This window comes from Strigops habroptila, chromosome 2 (genome assembly GCF_004027225.2).
Source record: "Strigops habroptila isolate Jane chromosome 2, bStrHab1.2.pri, whole genome shotgun sequence".
NCBI lineage: Eukaryota > Metazoa > Chordata > Aves > Psittaciformes > Psittacidae > Strigops > Strigops habroptila.
Window position 1 is genome coordinate 27,703,151 of NC_044278.2, and position 15,344 is coordinate 27,718,494.

Sequence of the window (15,344 nt, forward strand, 5' to 3'; positions counted from 1 at the left end):
TATAAACACCTTTCTCTGTGATACTGACATAATCAAACAGTGTTTTACATATGTCACCCTGTTGCTGCAGCAACCTGGCCTCCTCTCCTCTGACTACTGATAGGAACCCTCTAAGCTTGATATGGACTTGATGTCTTGAGATTAGTCTCTTGAGACCATTCCAGAGAAGTTAGGATCAATTTGCAGTTCCTCAAAAATGAAATAACTATTTCTCATAAACTACTTTTCACATTCCATCAGGCCCAAGCTTCCTATTCATAACCTTTATAGAAATGACTGGGTTGGCACAGGGCCCCCAGGACATTTAGGACAAAGCAGTTTGCACAGCAGGAAGGAGGATTAAAATGGTTTTGGCTTCTCTTGTATCTTTTCTTGGACGTAAGCAGAGAAAAGGTGATTTTTGTGAAAGCAAAAGTTGTATTTATTGTGTTGGGGTTTCTTTTCCCCTCTGGATGTTTACATCTCAGTACATCTAATTTTCAGTTCTCCATATCTTCATCAGGAATGAGACTGACACAGTGAGAGCAAGGGACTCTGAGCCCTGAGATGTGTAGTAGCCACAGTTAATTCCTAGCTAGCAAGGCTGTAGAATAAGGACACCTGAATATTCGGTAAAGACTTCAACAGTTTCGATGGTACAGTCTACATCCCTGCTCATGGCTGAAACCCTCTGAAAGCCTCTTTCTGACTGCTTAGACTCTTCCTTGGGGAAGAGGGAAACACCATGCTGGAACAGACATGATGCAAGAGAACAAGTCAGGCCAATTCACAGTGGTTGCTGTATTTGCCTGGGAGTTACAGCCTAGTGAAAACACTTAACCACCTTGACAGTGCACATCCTTTTAGAAAAGGTATAAATAGCAAAATGTTTCTATATTCAAAATATGTATAATTATATGGGGCATAAGTGTCATAGTGGAGTAGCCTGTAGGAGTGCTAAAGTGGGGGAAAAAAATTGAAATTCTTCTGTAGCCTTGCTAAGACTTACCACACCTGATCTTTAGTAGAACAGCACTCTGCTGGGCAGATGCAAAGCCGGAGGTTGGAAAGGACATGGCAAACCATGCTGAAAAGATGCTCAGAGAAATCTGAGCAGTGAAAACGCACTTCCAAGGGCCATGGATGTTGGTTGCCTCTGAAGGGCTTTTGGCTAAGGTCAGATACTGCATCTAATATTTGGCCACTACCCAAATCAGGAGAGGAAGGCACGTGCTCTGCTTCTTCAAAGAATCCTCCAATATCAGGGAAAATTTCCAGGATTGTCTGCTTTGCACTGCACGTCCAGGCCTGAGCTCCAAGCATATGCAAGCCACTCAGGACATAAAACACCTACATAAAAGTTGCTAAGTTACACACACCTGTACCTCTGTAACAGCAACACTTAGCACTTCAAACTACTAATTTCCAAAAGATCAATGCAAATCTTCACTTAATATGCAAACTATAAAGAAATGTCAAAGTCGTGATGCAGTGGGCAGAGGTCTGGGGTGATAGCACTCGAGAGACCTGGAGTCACTCCCAGCTTTGTCACAAGTTTGCCAGCAAAACACTTCAGTTATCTGGCCCTGGCTTCCCCAGTCATAAAATAAAATTAATTGCATGCGCTTTGTGAAGTACACTGAGCTCTACTGCTTCAGAGTATCTCAGAGTTGTTATTATTAATTACAATTCTTGTTGAAATATAACAGTTCATACTACATGAAACAAAGCAGTAAGGAAACTAGTTCAGTATAACCTTTCAGCACATGGTAGACCCCCAAAGCAATTGGGCAGATCCCCAATTTCCATGGATTTGCTTTCTGATTACATGATCCAAGAATATAAGCTATATACAGCTTTTCTTCTCAGTACTGTCTTGCAGAACCATGCTAAACCCAATCTACAGAATCCAGCTTCCCCTAAAGACAGCACAATTCATAGTAGTTGTTAATCGTTTAATTGTTCTACTGCATTACAATATACAGTAGTAGTGTTACTATAGCTAGGCAAAGCTATAAAGAGGCAAAACTTATACGAAGAAGTAGCATCCTTTGATTTACCTGTTTAGAGACATAGCTGTAAGCCCAGATGCATGGGCCACTTGCTATTCATTGCAGGAAACCAGAGAGTTAGAAACCTACCAGCTTCTGTGTGCACTGTCATGAACCAAGAAGGCTAAAGCTCTCAGGTAGGGGAAGACACTTAACATTAAAGCAACTAAGTAATACTTAGAATATGTTGGGCTGACATACAGACTGCCATTAACTGCAGAAACAGCAGTGGCAGATTAGGCAAGCCTAATTACTCACCTGGGGATCTGGCTTGCATGCTGAGGACATTAATGACGCATCTCTCCCTGGGAGGGAAGTGGAGATGATCTTTACTAGAAGCAAGTGGCAGCAAGCACCATATAAACATTCTGACAGGACTCTTCTCCATTTGCTCATCCAAGGGGGAAGGGGAGAATAAACTCGTATTTCCAAACTTTTTTCTTCTTTTCTTATAGTTACCTAAAGTTATTCTTTTAAAATAGATTTTTTTTTTTCCCAAAACCTTCGATCCACTGCATACGCTAGTGTCTTTTCCTGCTTATTGTGTTCAAAACATTTAGAACTGAAAAGCCTGTATTACCTACAGTGTAGCGAATGGCTCTTACTATATTTTAGCATGCTTGATCTTTAAAAAAGAAAAAAAAAGGCAAAAAAAAGCATTGGGTTTTTGTGGGTTTTGGTTTGTTTGACTTTTTATCGCAGTGATTTTAAGGTCTCAGTGATGTACCGCAGAATTCAGGGAAGGCTCTGTCCCTTCTCCACCTGAGAGCAATGCCTCAGGATCTGTGATAACGCTTTTAGCAAAAGTGTTGCTTGGACATAATGGCTGTGGGAAGTTTTGCCGCTCCTTCATACGTGGTTAGAACAAGGAGTTTCACATACTTGCTCACTCAAAACAAGTCCTGCTCCGTATTTCTGGAGGTACTTCTGCACTCTGACTGCCACTTCCACCTACTCAGCATTGCATCAGGACCTCCACGTCATTTAGCAATGTGGAAGGATGGCTGGTCTTGAACCCCCGCCAGAATCAATGTGCTGTAAACATAATTTTCCTTGAAATAGACCAAGTTTACTTGTGCAGATCCAATAGCAGAATGTGGGAACAATTTCAATGCTAACAGAATTTATAATGCTGCTCTTTTAAACTTGTGATGGTGCAGTCTGAAAGCCCAAAGGGAAAAAACACTAGAACATGTAACTGTAAAAAGACTGATGGACTCAAGAAAAGAAGATCAGAACTGAGTCTTAAAGACCACTTCTAAGTGGATGATATAACTGATTCACATTTCCCAGTGTCTGTGCCATCCTTCTGCTAGTTTGTGTCTTGGTACAAGTGAAGCTGTAAAGATAATATAAGGAACTTTCTGCAATATTAGAGGAATATAAAAAAAAAAAAAAAGATACTTTAGGAGCCCTATCAAATACTCGTTCCTCTAGCTGAAATGAAAAAGATGCTTATTTGGAATAATGAAGCAGTTTTAATTTTGAATTTTGATTTTGCTCAGCGAAAACAAATTCATCATTTGAAAGCTAATTATTTTCTAGGTAATACCATATCAGCAGAAAAAGAAAGAAAGAGAGAGGGAAAGGTAATAACATTCCCACTGTAAAGCTTTGCCCAAATCATAAAGTCATTACTGCAAACTAAAACCTGAAGCCAACGAAAAACTAGGACATACTGGGCTTGCGGGTTACAGATCCAAAGCTGTGGAGTAAAACTAATCAGTTCCTGGATAGGATTTTTTTTACTGCAGTACAATCTATAGTCTAGTTGGTCAAATCAAGCCTTTCTGAGAAAAGAAGATTAGAAGTAGTTGCTTAAAATATTGGGTAGAAGCAGGATTTAATCTTTATTACTGACCAGGATATACAAAAAGACTGTAATGAAAAAACAGTATTGAGGTTGTACTTGCGGTCTGAATGAAAGATGTTAAGTGAAGACAGGGCCATATGTCTTCATAGATAAATACTTTCCAGATACAGTTTTTGCCATGTCACACTGATGAAGCCCAAATGTATATTAATATCATTCCCTTCACAAACAAAATCTCAGAGTTGACAAAAAGTAGCAAATTTGCAGTGAAGTTAATTAGGTTTTTGTCTTCATCGTTCTCACAGTGTGGGAATGGCAGTGTCACACAGGAAAAAACCTCGCGGTTCTAGCCCTGCTTGGGAAATATAGACACGTACGTATTTTGAAATCTATATTGAAGATTTCAACTCATTACAAAATAATATTTTGCAAGTTAGGTTGACTTAAGTGTGTCTGTTTGAAATCTATAGTTCTCAGTTGGAGAGAAATATTATGAGCCTAATCCTGCATCTTTGAAAATTCAATTCACTAAACCATTAGGACTTTCGCTTAAGTAAGGAATAGATTAGTGCAGAGTATGAGCCCATGCTTAAATATTCTATTTAACTACAGAAACACACAAATTACTGAAAATTACTTCTGGTACGAACTGAAGGATATCTATTTCATCACCTAAAGCGATTTCTATGAAACCTAAAAATTATTCATTTGCTCATTTGCAGGAGTTGTTAATTTTAGAGATTAATTCCAAGATTCATCCAAGTATAACTTCCTACAGGTATTTGTTGAAAACTGCCACGTTCTCTTTTTCATTAACTCCAGTGATATGTTAATAACTTGCGTAGTTTCTCAACCATTGGTTAGTTTTAATCCAGAGTGTAGCTTGAATGACTAACATTTATAAATTTCCATGTAATATCACTGAAGTTTATTCTTATAACCCACTAAGAAGTTTTAATGGCCTTAATGACATACGATAAGAAATGAGAAAACTCTGCAGTATTAACAAATACATTATGTTGCTGCTAAGATTTCAGTGCTTTGAAAGCTGTTTCTGCAACTTAGCACTTGTTTGTCTTTATTTCTAAGCTTCCTTCTATTCTTTGAGTTCATTTATTTTATACAAGTGGTACAAGCAGGATAGCTAGGAAGTTTAGGTTGACTCAGTGTAAAAACTAGAAATTCCTTGGTATTAAATCAAAAATATTAGGTTCATGAACTTTAAATATGCCCTTATATAATATAGCCTACCGGTTTATGTGTAGATAAAGATGGTATTAGTTCGTATATCAAGGAAAAGCTTTTAAACATGACCATGAAACAAATACTCAGTAAACCAGTAGAATTTAAGTATTGTATTACCTGAAACAAAAAACTATATCTTATTTCAAAATCCATGGGTTTTATTGTAATGAGTTAGTTTTACTGGTCATCTTGCCGTCCCTCATTTTCTTGTTTCGAGGGCTAGTAAGGTAGTCAATAGCTAGATGCTGAGAAATAGCTAGAATTTCTATCACTTGTGTGTCCTTTCTCAACTACTAAATACCAACAAGAGAATCCATTCATTGTATTATAAGCCAGAAAAATAAAAAAAAAATAAAAATTCCAAAACATCCCTAACAGTGGAAAATGCAATTAAACTACTCAGGTGCAAACTGCTGCACCATTGTACAGCAGTGCTTTCCTTTCCTTAATTAACTAAAATATGAAGAAGAAAATCTGATGGCTTAATATCAGAAATGTCAGAAATGTTTTGGGATGATTTTTTTATGTTATCAATAAGAGTGTTGGAAGAGTTACTGCCATCACTTCTGTTTGTCACCTCTATGAGTGACAGATTCCATGGAGAAACTTGCTGCTTTTAACAGATGTGAAGGATTAATATTTTATAACATCATTACTTTTTAGGCAGGATAACTATGGTAATAAGAATACATTTAATATTTTATGCATTCACAGCCATGTAACAGACAAGGAGCATTTATTCTTCAGCAGCATCTCTCTGGATGTGTATTTGGTTGATATGATTGAAAGCTGGGCAGTTTGTCATACTTATAACTTTTTATATTGTGGCGGAAGTTACAGAATTGAATCAGCACTAGGGTACCATTGCTGCATGCACTGATGGTGTGCATCCAAAATAGAGATACACAGATCTTGCAGCAGAGAGTCTACAAACCACGCAGAACAATTTTAGGGAAAAGCAATGTGGGCAACTGCATGGGAGTCTTGCTAGACCAAACAGAAACTGTAAAGCAAGTTACGTTTTGCTTAAGCAGGGAGGGTGACAGAAGCAGGAGTGCACACCCTAAAGCTCTGCCTGAGTCCCTGCAATGCTGATGCCAGCAGTGAAGCCAAGGTTTCATCCTGCACAGAGCTAAGCATTTAGACTATGTTCAAGCAAATACATTTCCCTTTACACCCTAGCATACTCCTTTTTCCTTCAGAGACTATTCCCATTGAAGCTAAGCAAGTTAAGGCTGCCTAGCAGCAATGAAGATGCTTGCGTATTTCCAAAGCATCCTGCTGTAGTATGTGGCTAAGTTATTTGAACAGTTTACTTTCTTCCACAAGTTTCGTTGGTCCTGAATTTACCCATCTGTGAGAGCTCTGTGTTCCGTGTGTTCCATGCCTATGCACAGAGATTTCCCTCAGCTCCAAATGGGGCACAGTTACACTGTAGTGGTGAGCAAAGAAACAGCAAACTTCACCTGCTTCCGTGAGAAAAGAGTGAGTATACACTGATTATGGACAGTTATGAACTTAAAAGATTTTCAGCCATAAGGTGCTCAGCGCCTTCAGTTTTTCTTCCCCCCTCCCTCCCTTTGCCTTTGCTCAGCACTTTGAGGGACTGCACCCCATTTACTTAAACGTTTCAGCCATCGGGTCCCTTGCTCTCTAACCCTGTGAGGAGCTTTGCACTTGATGTTCAAAGGAAGACTCGTGAGGAAAGCTGAGCAGGGTTAACACTTGCCAGATCAAAAGGCATCAATCTTTTACTTCACTCAGGAATACGCCTTTAGGAATGCATCTCCCCGGGTGGCATAAACAGCTTCCTTTCTGGTTTTGCTTCATGCTCAGTGTTTGTCAAGCAAAAGAGGGATAGGCAGAGAAAACAGAAGTGTGACAGATTCAGCCTACATCTTTTCCACAGTTTTTCCTAACCCCTAACTCTTTCGATACTTTGTATTCACCGTCTCACTTGACTGACACAAGAAACCCACTGTAGGGAGAGAAGCTTCCTGTGCACTGAGCCCCGTTTCCATGGTGCAGAGTTTTCTACTTAAAATAAATTCCTGTTTTCTGGGGCTACACGTACATACAGCACCGGCGGACCTGCCCCCACTCAGGGCTGGGGGCCGAGGGGAAAGGAGGCCAAACACGTCCCCCATCTCAAAAGGCTGCCCCGCGCAGGCTGCAGCCGCTCGCTTTCCCCTCCGGCGCAGGAAACCTCAGCACTTTTCGGCACGCATTTTAAGGTCACTGACCTGTTCCTGCGGCCCCCCGGCGCGGCGCGGGGAGCCGAGTTTGGCCGGCTTCGGGAGCACTTTACACCCGCGGCCGCGAAGTGTCTCTGCCGTGACACTCTCCTCGCTCTCCAGCCCCGGAGCTGTTCCCGGGATGCTCGCCCCGGACCCTGCCCCGGACCCATCCCCGGCCCCGCTCCGCTGGGATCCCCGCGCCCAACTTCCCGCGTCCCGCCGCCGCGCACCGAGGCAAACTTTCGGGAGCGGCACCCGCAGAGCCGCGCGGAGCCCGGCAGCGGAGCAAACCGGAGGGGCTGCGCCCGGCTTCCCGGACAAACGCCCCGCCGAGGAAAGCCACGGGCTGGGGGCACCCCAGCCGGCGTCGCCCGCAGCCCCAGATTCAGCCCCGGTCCCGGCGCGGCGGGTCCCCGCGGGCTGCGCCGAGCCCCGAGTCCCGCGGGAGGTACGCGGATCCCGCTGCCCCGGCACAAGACAGCACCCACGCAGCGCCCGGGGCAGGAGGGAAGGGAAGAGCCCAGATGCGACATGTACTCTGCGTCGCTCCTTGTCCCGGCAGCGGGAGCCGGTGGTGTCCGCGGACCGGAGCGGAGCGCGCAGGGCCCACGGGCGGTACTCACCGATCCGCAGCACTTGCTGGCCGCTCCGGGGCAGGCCGGCCGAGGCGCAGAGCAGCACGAAGAGGAGTCCCCCGCCGCTACCGCCCGGGGCCGGGCGCAGGGGCCACCGTGGGCCGTGGGCACTCGCCATCCTCCGCTCCCGCCTCAGTTCATGCCGGGCTCCGTGGGTGCGCGGCGCGGGCGGCTACCCCCGGCGGGGCCGTCTGCGCGCCGCCGCTCCGCGCCGCCCGCCCATGGCGCGGGGGCTCCGCGCCCGCCGCTGCCGCGCTGCGCTGAACCGCCGCCCGTGGTTCCGTTGCCCTCGCCCCCCGCAGCCGCCGGGAGTGGAGGCAGGGACGGGAGGGTGCGGCTCCTCCCGCGGGGCGGCCCCGGGCGGGGCGAGGCGGCTGCGGGTGCTGACCGCGAAGGGCGGTGTGGAGGGGCACCGCGCACACGGGAACACACACACGGGCGCACTCATGCACAACACCGCCCTACTGTTCCCCGGCACGGCCGGACCGCCCGGTGCAGGGCAGGGACAGGGACAGGGACGGGCACGGGGACAGGGGTAGAGATGCAGAGATGACCCCGGTACCGCCAGCCGAGCGCCCCGCGTTGTGCTGTGCGCTGTTCCGGCCCCGCGGGTCTCTCCCCGCAAGGACGGAGCCCCTCCTTGGCCTGGGGGAAGCTTTTCCCCTTCTGTGCCCGTCAGCCCCACAACTCTTGCTCGTTTACCGCCCGGTTGTATGGGGCTTTGAAACACAGACAAGAGGCGAACCTGGTGCAGGGGGACCCTGTATGTGCGCAGCTCCCTTCTGGTGGCCAGGCATGAGATAAGGCGATAGTGAACAATATCTGGAGGCTGAGGAACACCCATGTGGACAAGCTGGGGAGGAGGCAGTGATTTCTGCAGTGTGTTTGCTACACTGGACCTCTACAGCCAAGGGAAGGACTGGAGGCATGTCCCCCCAGAGCATCTCCCCAGATGTGGCCGAAGGTTCAGCAAGGGGACAGCAGGGCTGCTCACCTGGGGTCAGGAGTCCACAAAGTTTGAGTGATGAGATCTCAAGACCAATTTGGAACCATTGAGCACAGGGATCAGACAAATCTCTGTCCTTGGCTTGGCCAGCGGATTGCTATTGTTTTTCCCCAGCGACTTGACGTTCTTAAGTTATTTTTAAAATCTCAGTTTAAAAGGTTAGTGAAACTCAAAATCCTTTTGCTATAAAGTAAACATATGGGTCCTGAGCTGACATGAAAAAGGAAAAAAACATAATAGGAGAATGACTCCCACCTAGCAACAGAACTAAAATTACATAGCTGAGATCCAAATTTGAAATAATTCAAATCTGTTTATTTTGTATTCTTCTCCAGTCTGTCTAACTATTGTTCCAGAAATTAACTCCTCGGAGCAGCCGCAGCACATGCTGAAGTGCAATGGAAATGTAAGCGCCTACATTATATCTCCCAGTCAGTCTCAAATGTTTCCTGAAAAGCCTGCCTCTACTGTTTACAGAGCAATTTAGGCTATTCAGGAGTTCTCACTACCGAGATTCCCAGCCAGGGTACTAGTTAGTGCCCCACTTTACATTTCTTACGGCACGTTTTACATGCACCTTGGAGAATTTTTGCCCATGATGTTTATTTTTTGTTTGATTACCTAAGAGACACCTTTCCTAAGCATCAGAGCTCAATCCGCCAGCAGGCACAAGCTCCCCGCCACCCCCCAGGGTGACACAGCTACTTTTCCCGTTATCTTTCGTGCCTCGTCTCCTGCTCCCTACCACGGTGCCAGTGCGTCGCTTGGCCTGTGCCTCCTCTGGGGTCACTAGCGCTCCGCAGCTTCGTGTGTCAGCTGCGATGTCGGCATTCCTGCTCCAGCCCCACACCCCCTTTTCACATCTCTGCGTGACCAACAGCCCTCATACCTTGCTCCGCGGGACATGCCCTAAGAAAGGGTAAGAGGCAGGCTCAGCCTGCACCCTCACTTGTCTCACACATGTCACACCAGTTAAAGGTGACAATTATATTAAATCACTGGTGTGGTTAATAACTACATGTACTCTTTCACTTAGGAGGCAGAAAAGGAATCCGTCAGGCCCTCCTGGACTGGACTGAATGGCTCAGTAACTTTGGCACAGTTTTATGATCTGTCATTACCTTTCAAATCACAAATCAAATAAGAGAAGGCGTACAACTCCTAATTCCAGAAAATCTCAGCCACTGAGCAATGGCTAATAACAGCCACCCTTCAGGTACACATTTATCTACTGTATAAACTGTGCGGTAGCTCTGACTGTACCAGCATATTTCATTTTCACAGTCATGCTGGCACAGCAAATAACAGTGATACAACAGCAAGTACCATTTTCCAAAGGGAAGTCATATTAGTTCCACTTGACTGAGAAATGGTACTATTTTGAAAAAAAAAGGAAAATATTTCATCAGGAAAATACACCTACTGATGTTTTCAGAACCACTTGTCCTCAACATATGTGCTCCTGCAGAAGTCAAAGACACAGCAACATTTATTTCAGCGAGATAAGAAGTTGACCAGAACTTTATACTTTTGAAAATACCATTGATTTTAGCCTCCTACTTTGAAGCCCGTAAGAACAGGGACTGAAAAGAATGGGAAAAACAAGAGCTTAGTAATAATGTGAGAGGATGCTATCAATAGCAGAAACCTCAGCAGCTCAAAGTCTGCTAACCCCTTGTGCAGGAGTGACTCTTAGGAAGCTTGAAAGAGGTTCTAGAGGCTCTTCAGGGTGTGGCTAAGCGTTACCTAGGTTGTATTCCATGGCTTCACACATAAACAGCAATGGCTTTTAAAAAACTGCAAACAGTTATGGAAAAATCCAAACTGGCTCTAACACTGGAAAGACTAGCTAAATTTTAAAGTGAGAAATAGTCCATTTGCTATTGTGGAAGATCTTTTTTTCTCAGTTCTGGTTTTATTTGTGTATATGACCCAGTCCTGTACTGGTCGGAGCAGACATAAAGTGGAAGGTTGTGTTTTCACATTTTTTTCACAGGAAAACTGACGGAGAGGGGAGAGAATCTTGAACCACCTATCTTGAGATTTAAAAAAATTCCTCTTCTAAAAATAATTCTGAAAGAATATTTTAAAATTAGAAATTTTGAAACACAAAGGAACAGAAGAAAATTTAAATTGACTGAAATTTCCCTGGAAGTGTCCTCCAGGTTTCTAATTTTACAGTAAGCTCTAATCCATACAGGTCTTTTGTTGCCTGCAACATAGTAAATCACTGAGTAAGCTGTATCCCACAAAATCATAGCATGCTTTACAGGAAGTCCTGTTTTATTTCTGGCTGATATTTTAAAATGAGAAGCCTCAATACAGTTCATCTTGCCTGTCTCCCGTTATCAATATACTCAAATCTTAATCTCCTCTTGGACTTCGTTCAGAAAGAGCAGGAAAAAAGCCAAGGTCTCTTCCCAATCTTTTTTCTCCCAGTTAAGCAGGTTTGAATGCCTAGAGCCTAAACATGTGAGCTGTTGCTCAGCTCATACTGGCTGTCACGTTTGCTTACTCATTCATAGCATTGCCAATATTTGGATGAATTTATTAGTAAGATGTGTTGGAATACCTTGAGAATGAAAGGTAGTGTGTGTAATCAAAGTCTGTTCTTGTCACATAGCACACTAATATTACAAATGGTAATGCAGGGTCCTTTACACAGGAATTCAAAGTCTTTATTCTTGTTTCACAACATCAAATTCCAGTTAGACATAATGGATAGCTATCATGCAATTTGCAGTTTAAGTAATGCTATTAAGATAATAGCTAAAACCTTGTTTGCTATCAGGGCCTCACGATGGAGTCTGGGGATGTAAACCACTTCCTTCCTATTTTGCATCCATTTCAGGATTCTGGTTTTGAGTTTGGATGTTGTCAAAATATCAGAAGGACAAAGTATCAGAATATGCAAATGTGTAGGAAAATCTGGAAGTTACCAGAAAATCTGAATATTTTCTCAATTTCTTGATGAAGTTCTGAGAAATTTTAGCTGTGTTGTGTTGACCTCAGGACTTTAACGAGACCTTGCACAGTCTAAGCTACTTTCTTACGGAGTTGAGACCACAGGCTGCAGTTCACATTAATTTGGAAAGGCTGTGTTTTCCACAACATCTAAAAATAACCTCATCAAATTGACATTCTGCTCTTGCAACAAATCTTCAAAAAAATCTTTCACTCCGAATGTACCTTAGTAAAAAGCTGAAGAGTAATAGAAGAGACAAAAACATCCCTTTCTTGTCCTTTTCTCTTTCCACTTGCTCACACAGTTTCTTTCAAGATTGTTTGCAAAATCAATATCACTCCAAAGGAGATAGGAACTGAAAGCCCAAAAGATTTGCCGAGTTCTTCATCTCCTGTGCCCTGGCACCCACTGTGGCTCCTTTGGTTTCATGCTTGGGTTTGGCTGCTCCACCAGCATTTGGCCTTCCCCTGTGTGTCCTTCCTCCTCACACCTTCTCCTGTGCCTGACCTTAGCACTGCCCCTCCAGCAGACCTTGTCTCACCTAGCACTGTCATCACAGTGAATCTGTACCACGTGCCTGAAAAACTTGCCATTGCCAGAGACGGGCTCTGTTCTGATGTGCTTCACTGGCTGGGAACACAGAAGGAGCAAGCCCCAAGCATCCCTGCAGCCAGCAGGAACACAAATAACCTTTATGCCTCTGAGGGTGCTGTTGCCCATGAAGAACAGCTATCCTGGGAGAACCGCTACTGAGATCTGTGGAAGGCGACATGATGAGACAAGATATCTGGTCTGCAGAGCAGAGCTGGTAGATGTGAGTGATGGAGCATCGTGCTGGCATTGGCAGGGGAGAGGAGAGAGCTGTTTCAGTGGAATTATTATAGATTCCCCTGACATGCCTTCAATTGTGCTTCAGTTGAAGTCAAAGATTATTTTTATAATTTTTTCCCTCTTTCTTTAACAGCATGTTTCCAAACCACCACCAAATTTCATGGGAGGAGATTAAATTAATTTTTAAACTTTAAAATGTTAAGACACAAGTGTTTTTACTAAAGCATTGCAATACATACATAGAAAAGTAAATATAATTTTTTTCACCAATGAAAATAGCATCATGGTTACAGCAAGTTTAAACATCACATTTGAAAAAGCTCCTTTTGGTTCAAGTACTGTCTTTATTTATGTTCCCAAAGCCACAAATGCAGTTCTCCCCTTTCCAAACTCTTTTCACTAAAAATGCTACAGTGAATCTTTTAACAATCTAACATTGATCCACTCCATTGAACTGGTCTAACATTAATCTGCAAAACTGCTTTTCCCTGAGCAGTAGATACTTTTTTCCACTGTACTATTTAGCTAAAAGACATAAATAAACTGCAACTCAAATGCAACCCACTGAAAACCTTTCCCAGCCAAAGAGTCATTATATTTTTTTCTCCAGTATGATACACTAGAGACTTTCTGAAAAAGAAAAGTTATTGTATATACATAGAACATTCTGGCACAATTCCATTAAAGAGATGACTTGTATCAATTTCTGCTTAGTCACAGTAGTAGAAATCTAGAAAATTCCACTAAAATGAGTGGAGCCAGTGTAAGCTTCCCACATTTGACCAAGAGCAATGCTTCAGCCCTGAGAAGCTTGTCAGATTTCCTTTTTACAGACCAAAAAAAAAAAAAAAAAAAAAAAAAATCAACCAAAACCTTTTAATAGCAGATAATGCGGAGGGGAGAAGAATTAATACCATTTTTTATTAAACTGCACTGTTTCCCCAGTGTATATTTCTCTTTTCTGCCATTGAGTTACTATTAATTATGAGTAAGCTGGTGGGGTGAATTAATGACTGTTCCAAATCTCTAACCAGTATTATTTAAATGTGTCCTAACTCATTTTTCTCCTTCCACACTTATTTCAAAAGAGTGACTTAAATGTCAGAAAGAGAGTATTTCACTTTATTATTGTAGTACCCCAGTACTGATGAAATTGAGTGGGACCTGAGAGAGATAGGATATTATGAACCTGCTATTTTCTACCCTGTTCTTCTTGGATTGACAAGAGCAAGGGAATTATTTCCCTTGATTCTCCAGAAATACATCTTTCCTTGCTCTGATGCAGTCAGCAGTGCAGGAAGAGATGAGAGAGCTTCTGCTTGCCCTACCAGCTGGAGCAGCTCTGTGGTGGTAGATACCTTCCTGATTCAGCAGATCCTAGGAGTTAGTGCAAAATTTAGAGGTCCCTCACAAGTGCCCTGCTTCTTGTCACAGCTTATCTTTTGTGTTGTGCAGTTCAGTCCACCCCAGACTGAAATGGCCCTGCTCCCAGGGCAGCTAGAATTGTAGCAAGGAGTGCCAAGAGTGGTTTTGGAGTCTGTGGACTTTCTCCACTCATCCACAGATGTGAATCAGGATTTTGGAAAAAATTCTACATTGCTTAATAAAGACTATAAGTTTATCATAACAATGAATGTTTCTTTTTAAGCGTGTTTGATTTATATCTTGATAGTTCACATCACCATTTATGTAGCACCTGGCAAAATTAAATTCACAGAGAGCTGTTGGTTTTGGTTTTAAAGCTCTACATTTGAAGGATCACAGAAACTGTGTTTGCTCTGTGAATGTTTTGTCTTTCACTTGACACTTGCATGATCCATTTTATATATCCACAAATACTAAAATATGACAAGAATCAAATAGTCCCTGATTAAGTGCTGAGAGTCTGACGTATCAGAGAGCAAAGAGAAGGATTTTATTCCTTGGGAGATGAAGAGGGAGCTTTCATCCCATTTGTACCCTCCACCGTGCTACTTGTGAAATGCGAGGACCCACCTGAGCCTCTCCCTCTGCTACAGCTCTTGACAGCATTATTGGTACTGATAAATAACCCATGCTCATTGTTGGGTTTTCCACAAGGCCAGATCTCAACACTGACTGCAGTATCACCGAGTCTTGGGCGGACTTGAAGGAGCTTTCTTTCTTTGGACTCCTGCATTTTCAGAGAAGGGTCATCAGTATGTACTTGTGCACGTGTACTTTTACATACACAAAGAAGTACAAAGATCAGCATCATCCAGCTACCTTGGACTGCCTTTGGTCCATACAAGTCAGTCCTGGCACAGGACTTTTGCCTCGCAACCCTCAGCATTACATGATCTGCCCCAGATGGTGCTGGGGGTGCAGAGCCCAGTAAGGAGGACACATCTGAAGGCAAGATTAATGGGGAAAGCAGGGTAACATGCTACTGTTGCTCCTTTGTTGCCAAGACTATCCCATGTAAAGACACCTCTGTGTCATTCTAATGTCTAGCATCACTAACACAGTTCTCTGCTCAGGATAATTTACTGTATATTTCTTAGTAGTACGTAGAAGCTGGTGCAGCGAAGTATGTCCAGTACCTTCTATTCACATGTCTGATA

The 15,344-nt window shown here is 43.5% G+C and overlaps 1 protein-coding gene across 6 annotated transcripts in view; it reads right to left on the reverse strand.

Annotated features, from left to right (window-relative positions):
* Nucleotides 1-8,304, reverse strand: part of GRIK1 (glutamate ionotropic receptor kainate type subunit 1) — a 172,379-nt gene extending 164,075 nt beyond the window's left edge. For 4 of the 6 annotated variants that reach the window (XR_003990306.1, XM_030477716.1, XM_030477718.1 and 1 more), the window contains exon 1: nt 7,949-8,277. Coding sequence is in view for 5 of the 6 variants with exons in the window: in XM_030477716.1 (XP_030333576.1) it covers nt 7,949-8,078 (130 nt within the window). In the remaining variant the exon portion in view is untranslated. Of the gene's footprint in view, nt 1-7,948 lie in introns of all 6 variants that reach the window. The other 2 variants (XM_030477715.1, XM_030477719.1) reach the window with 2 other exon arrangements.
* Between the last annotated feature and the right edge of the window lie 7,040 nt (nt 8,305-15,344).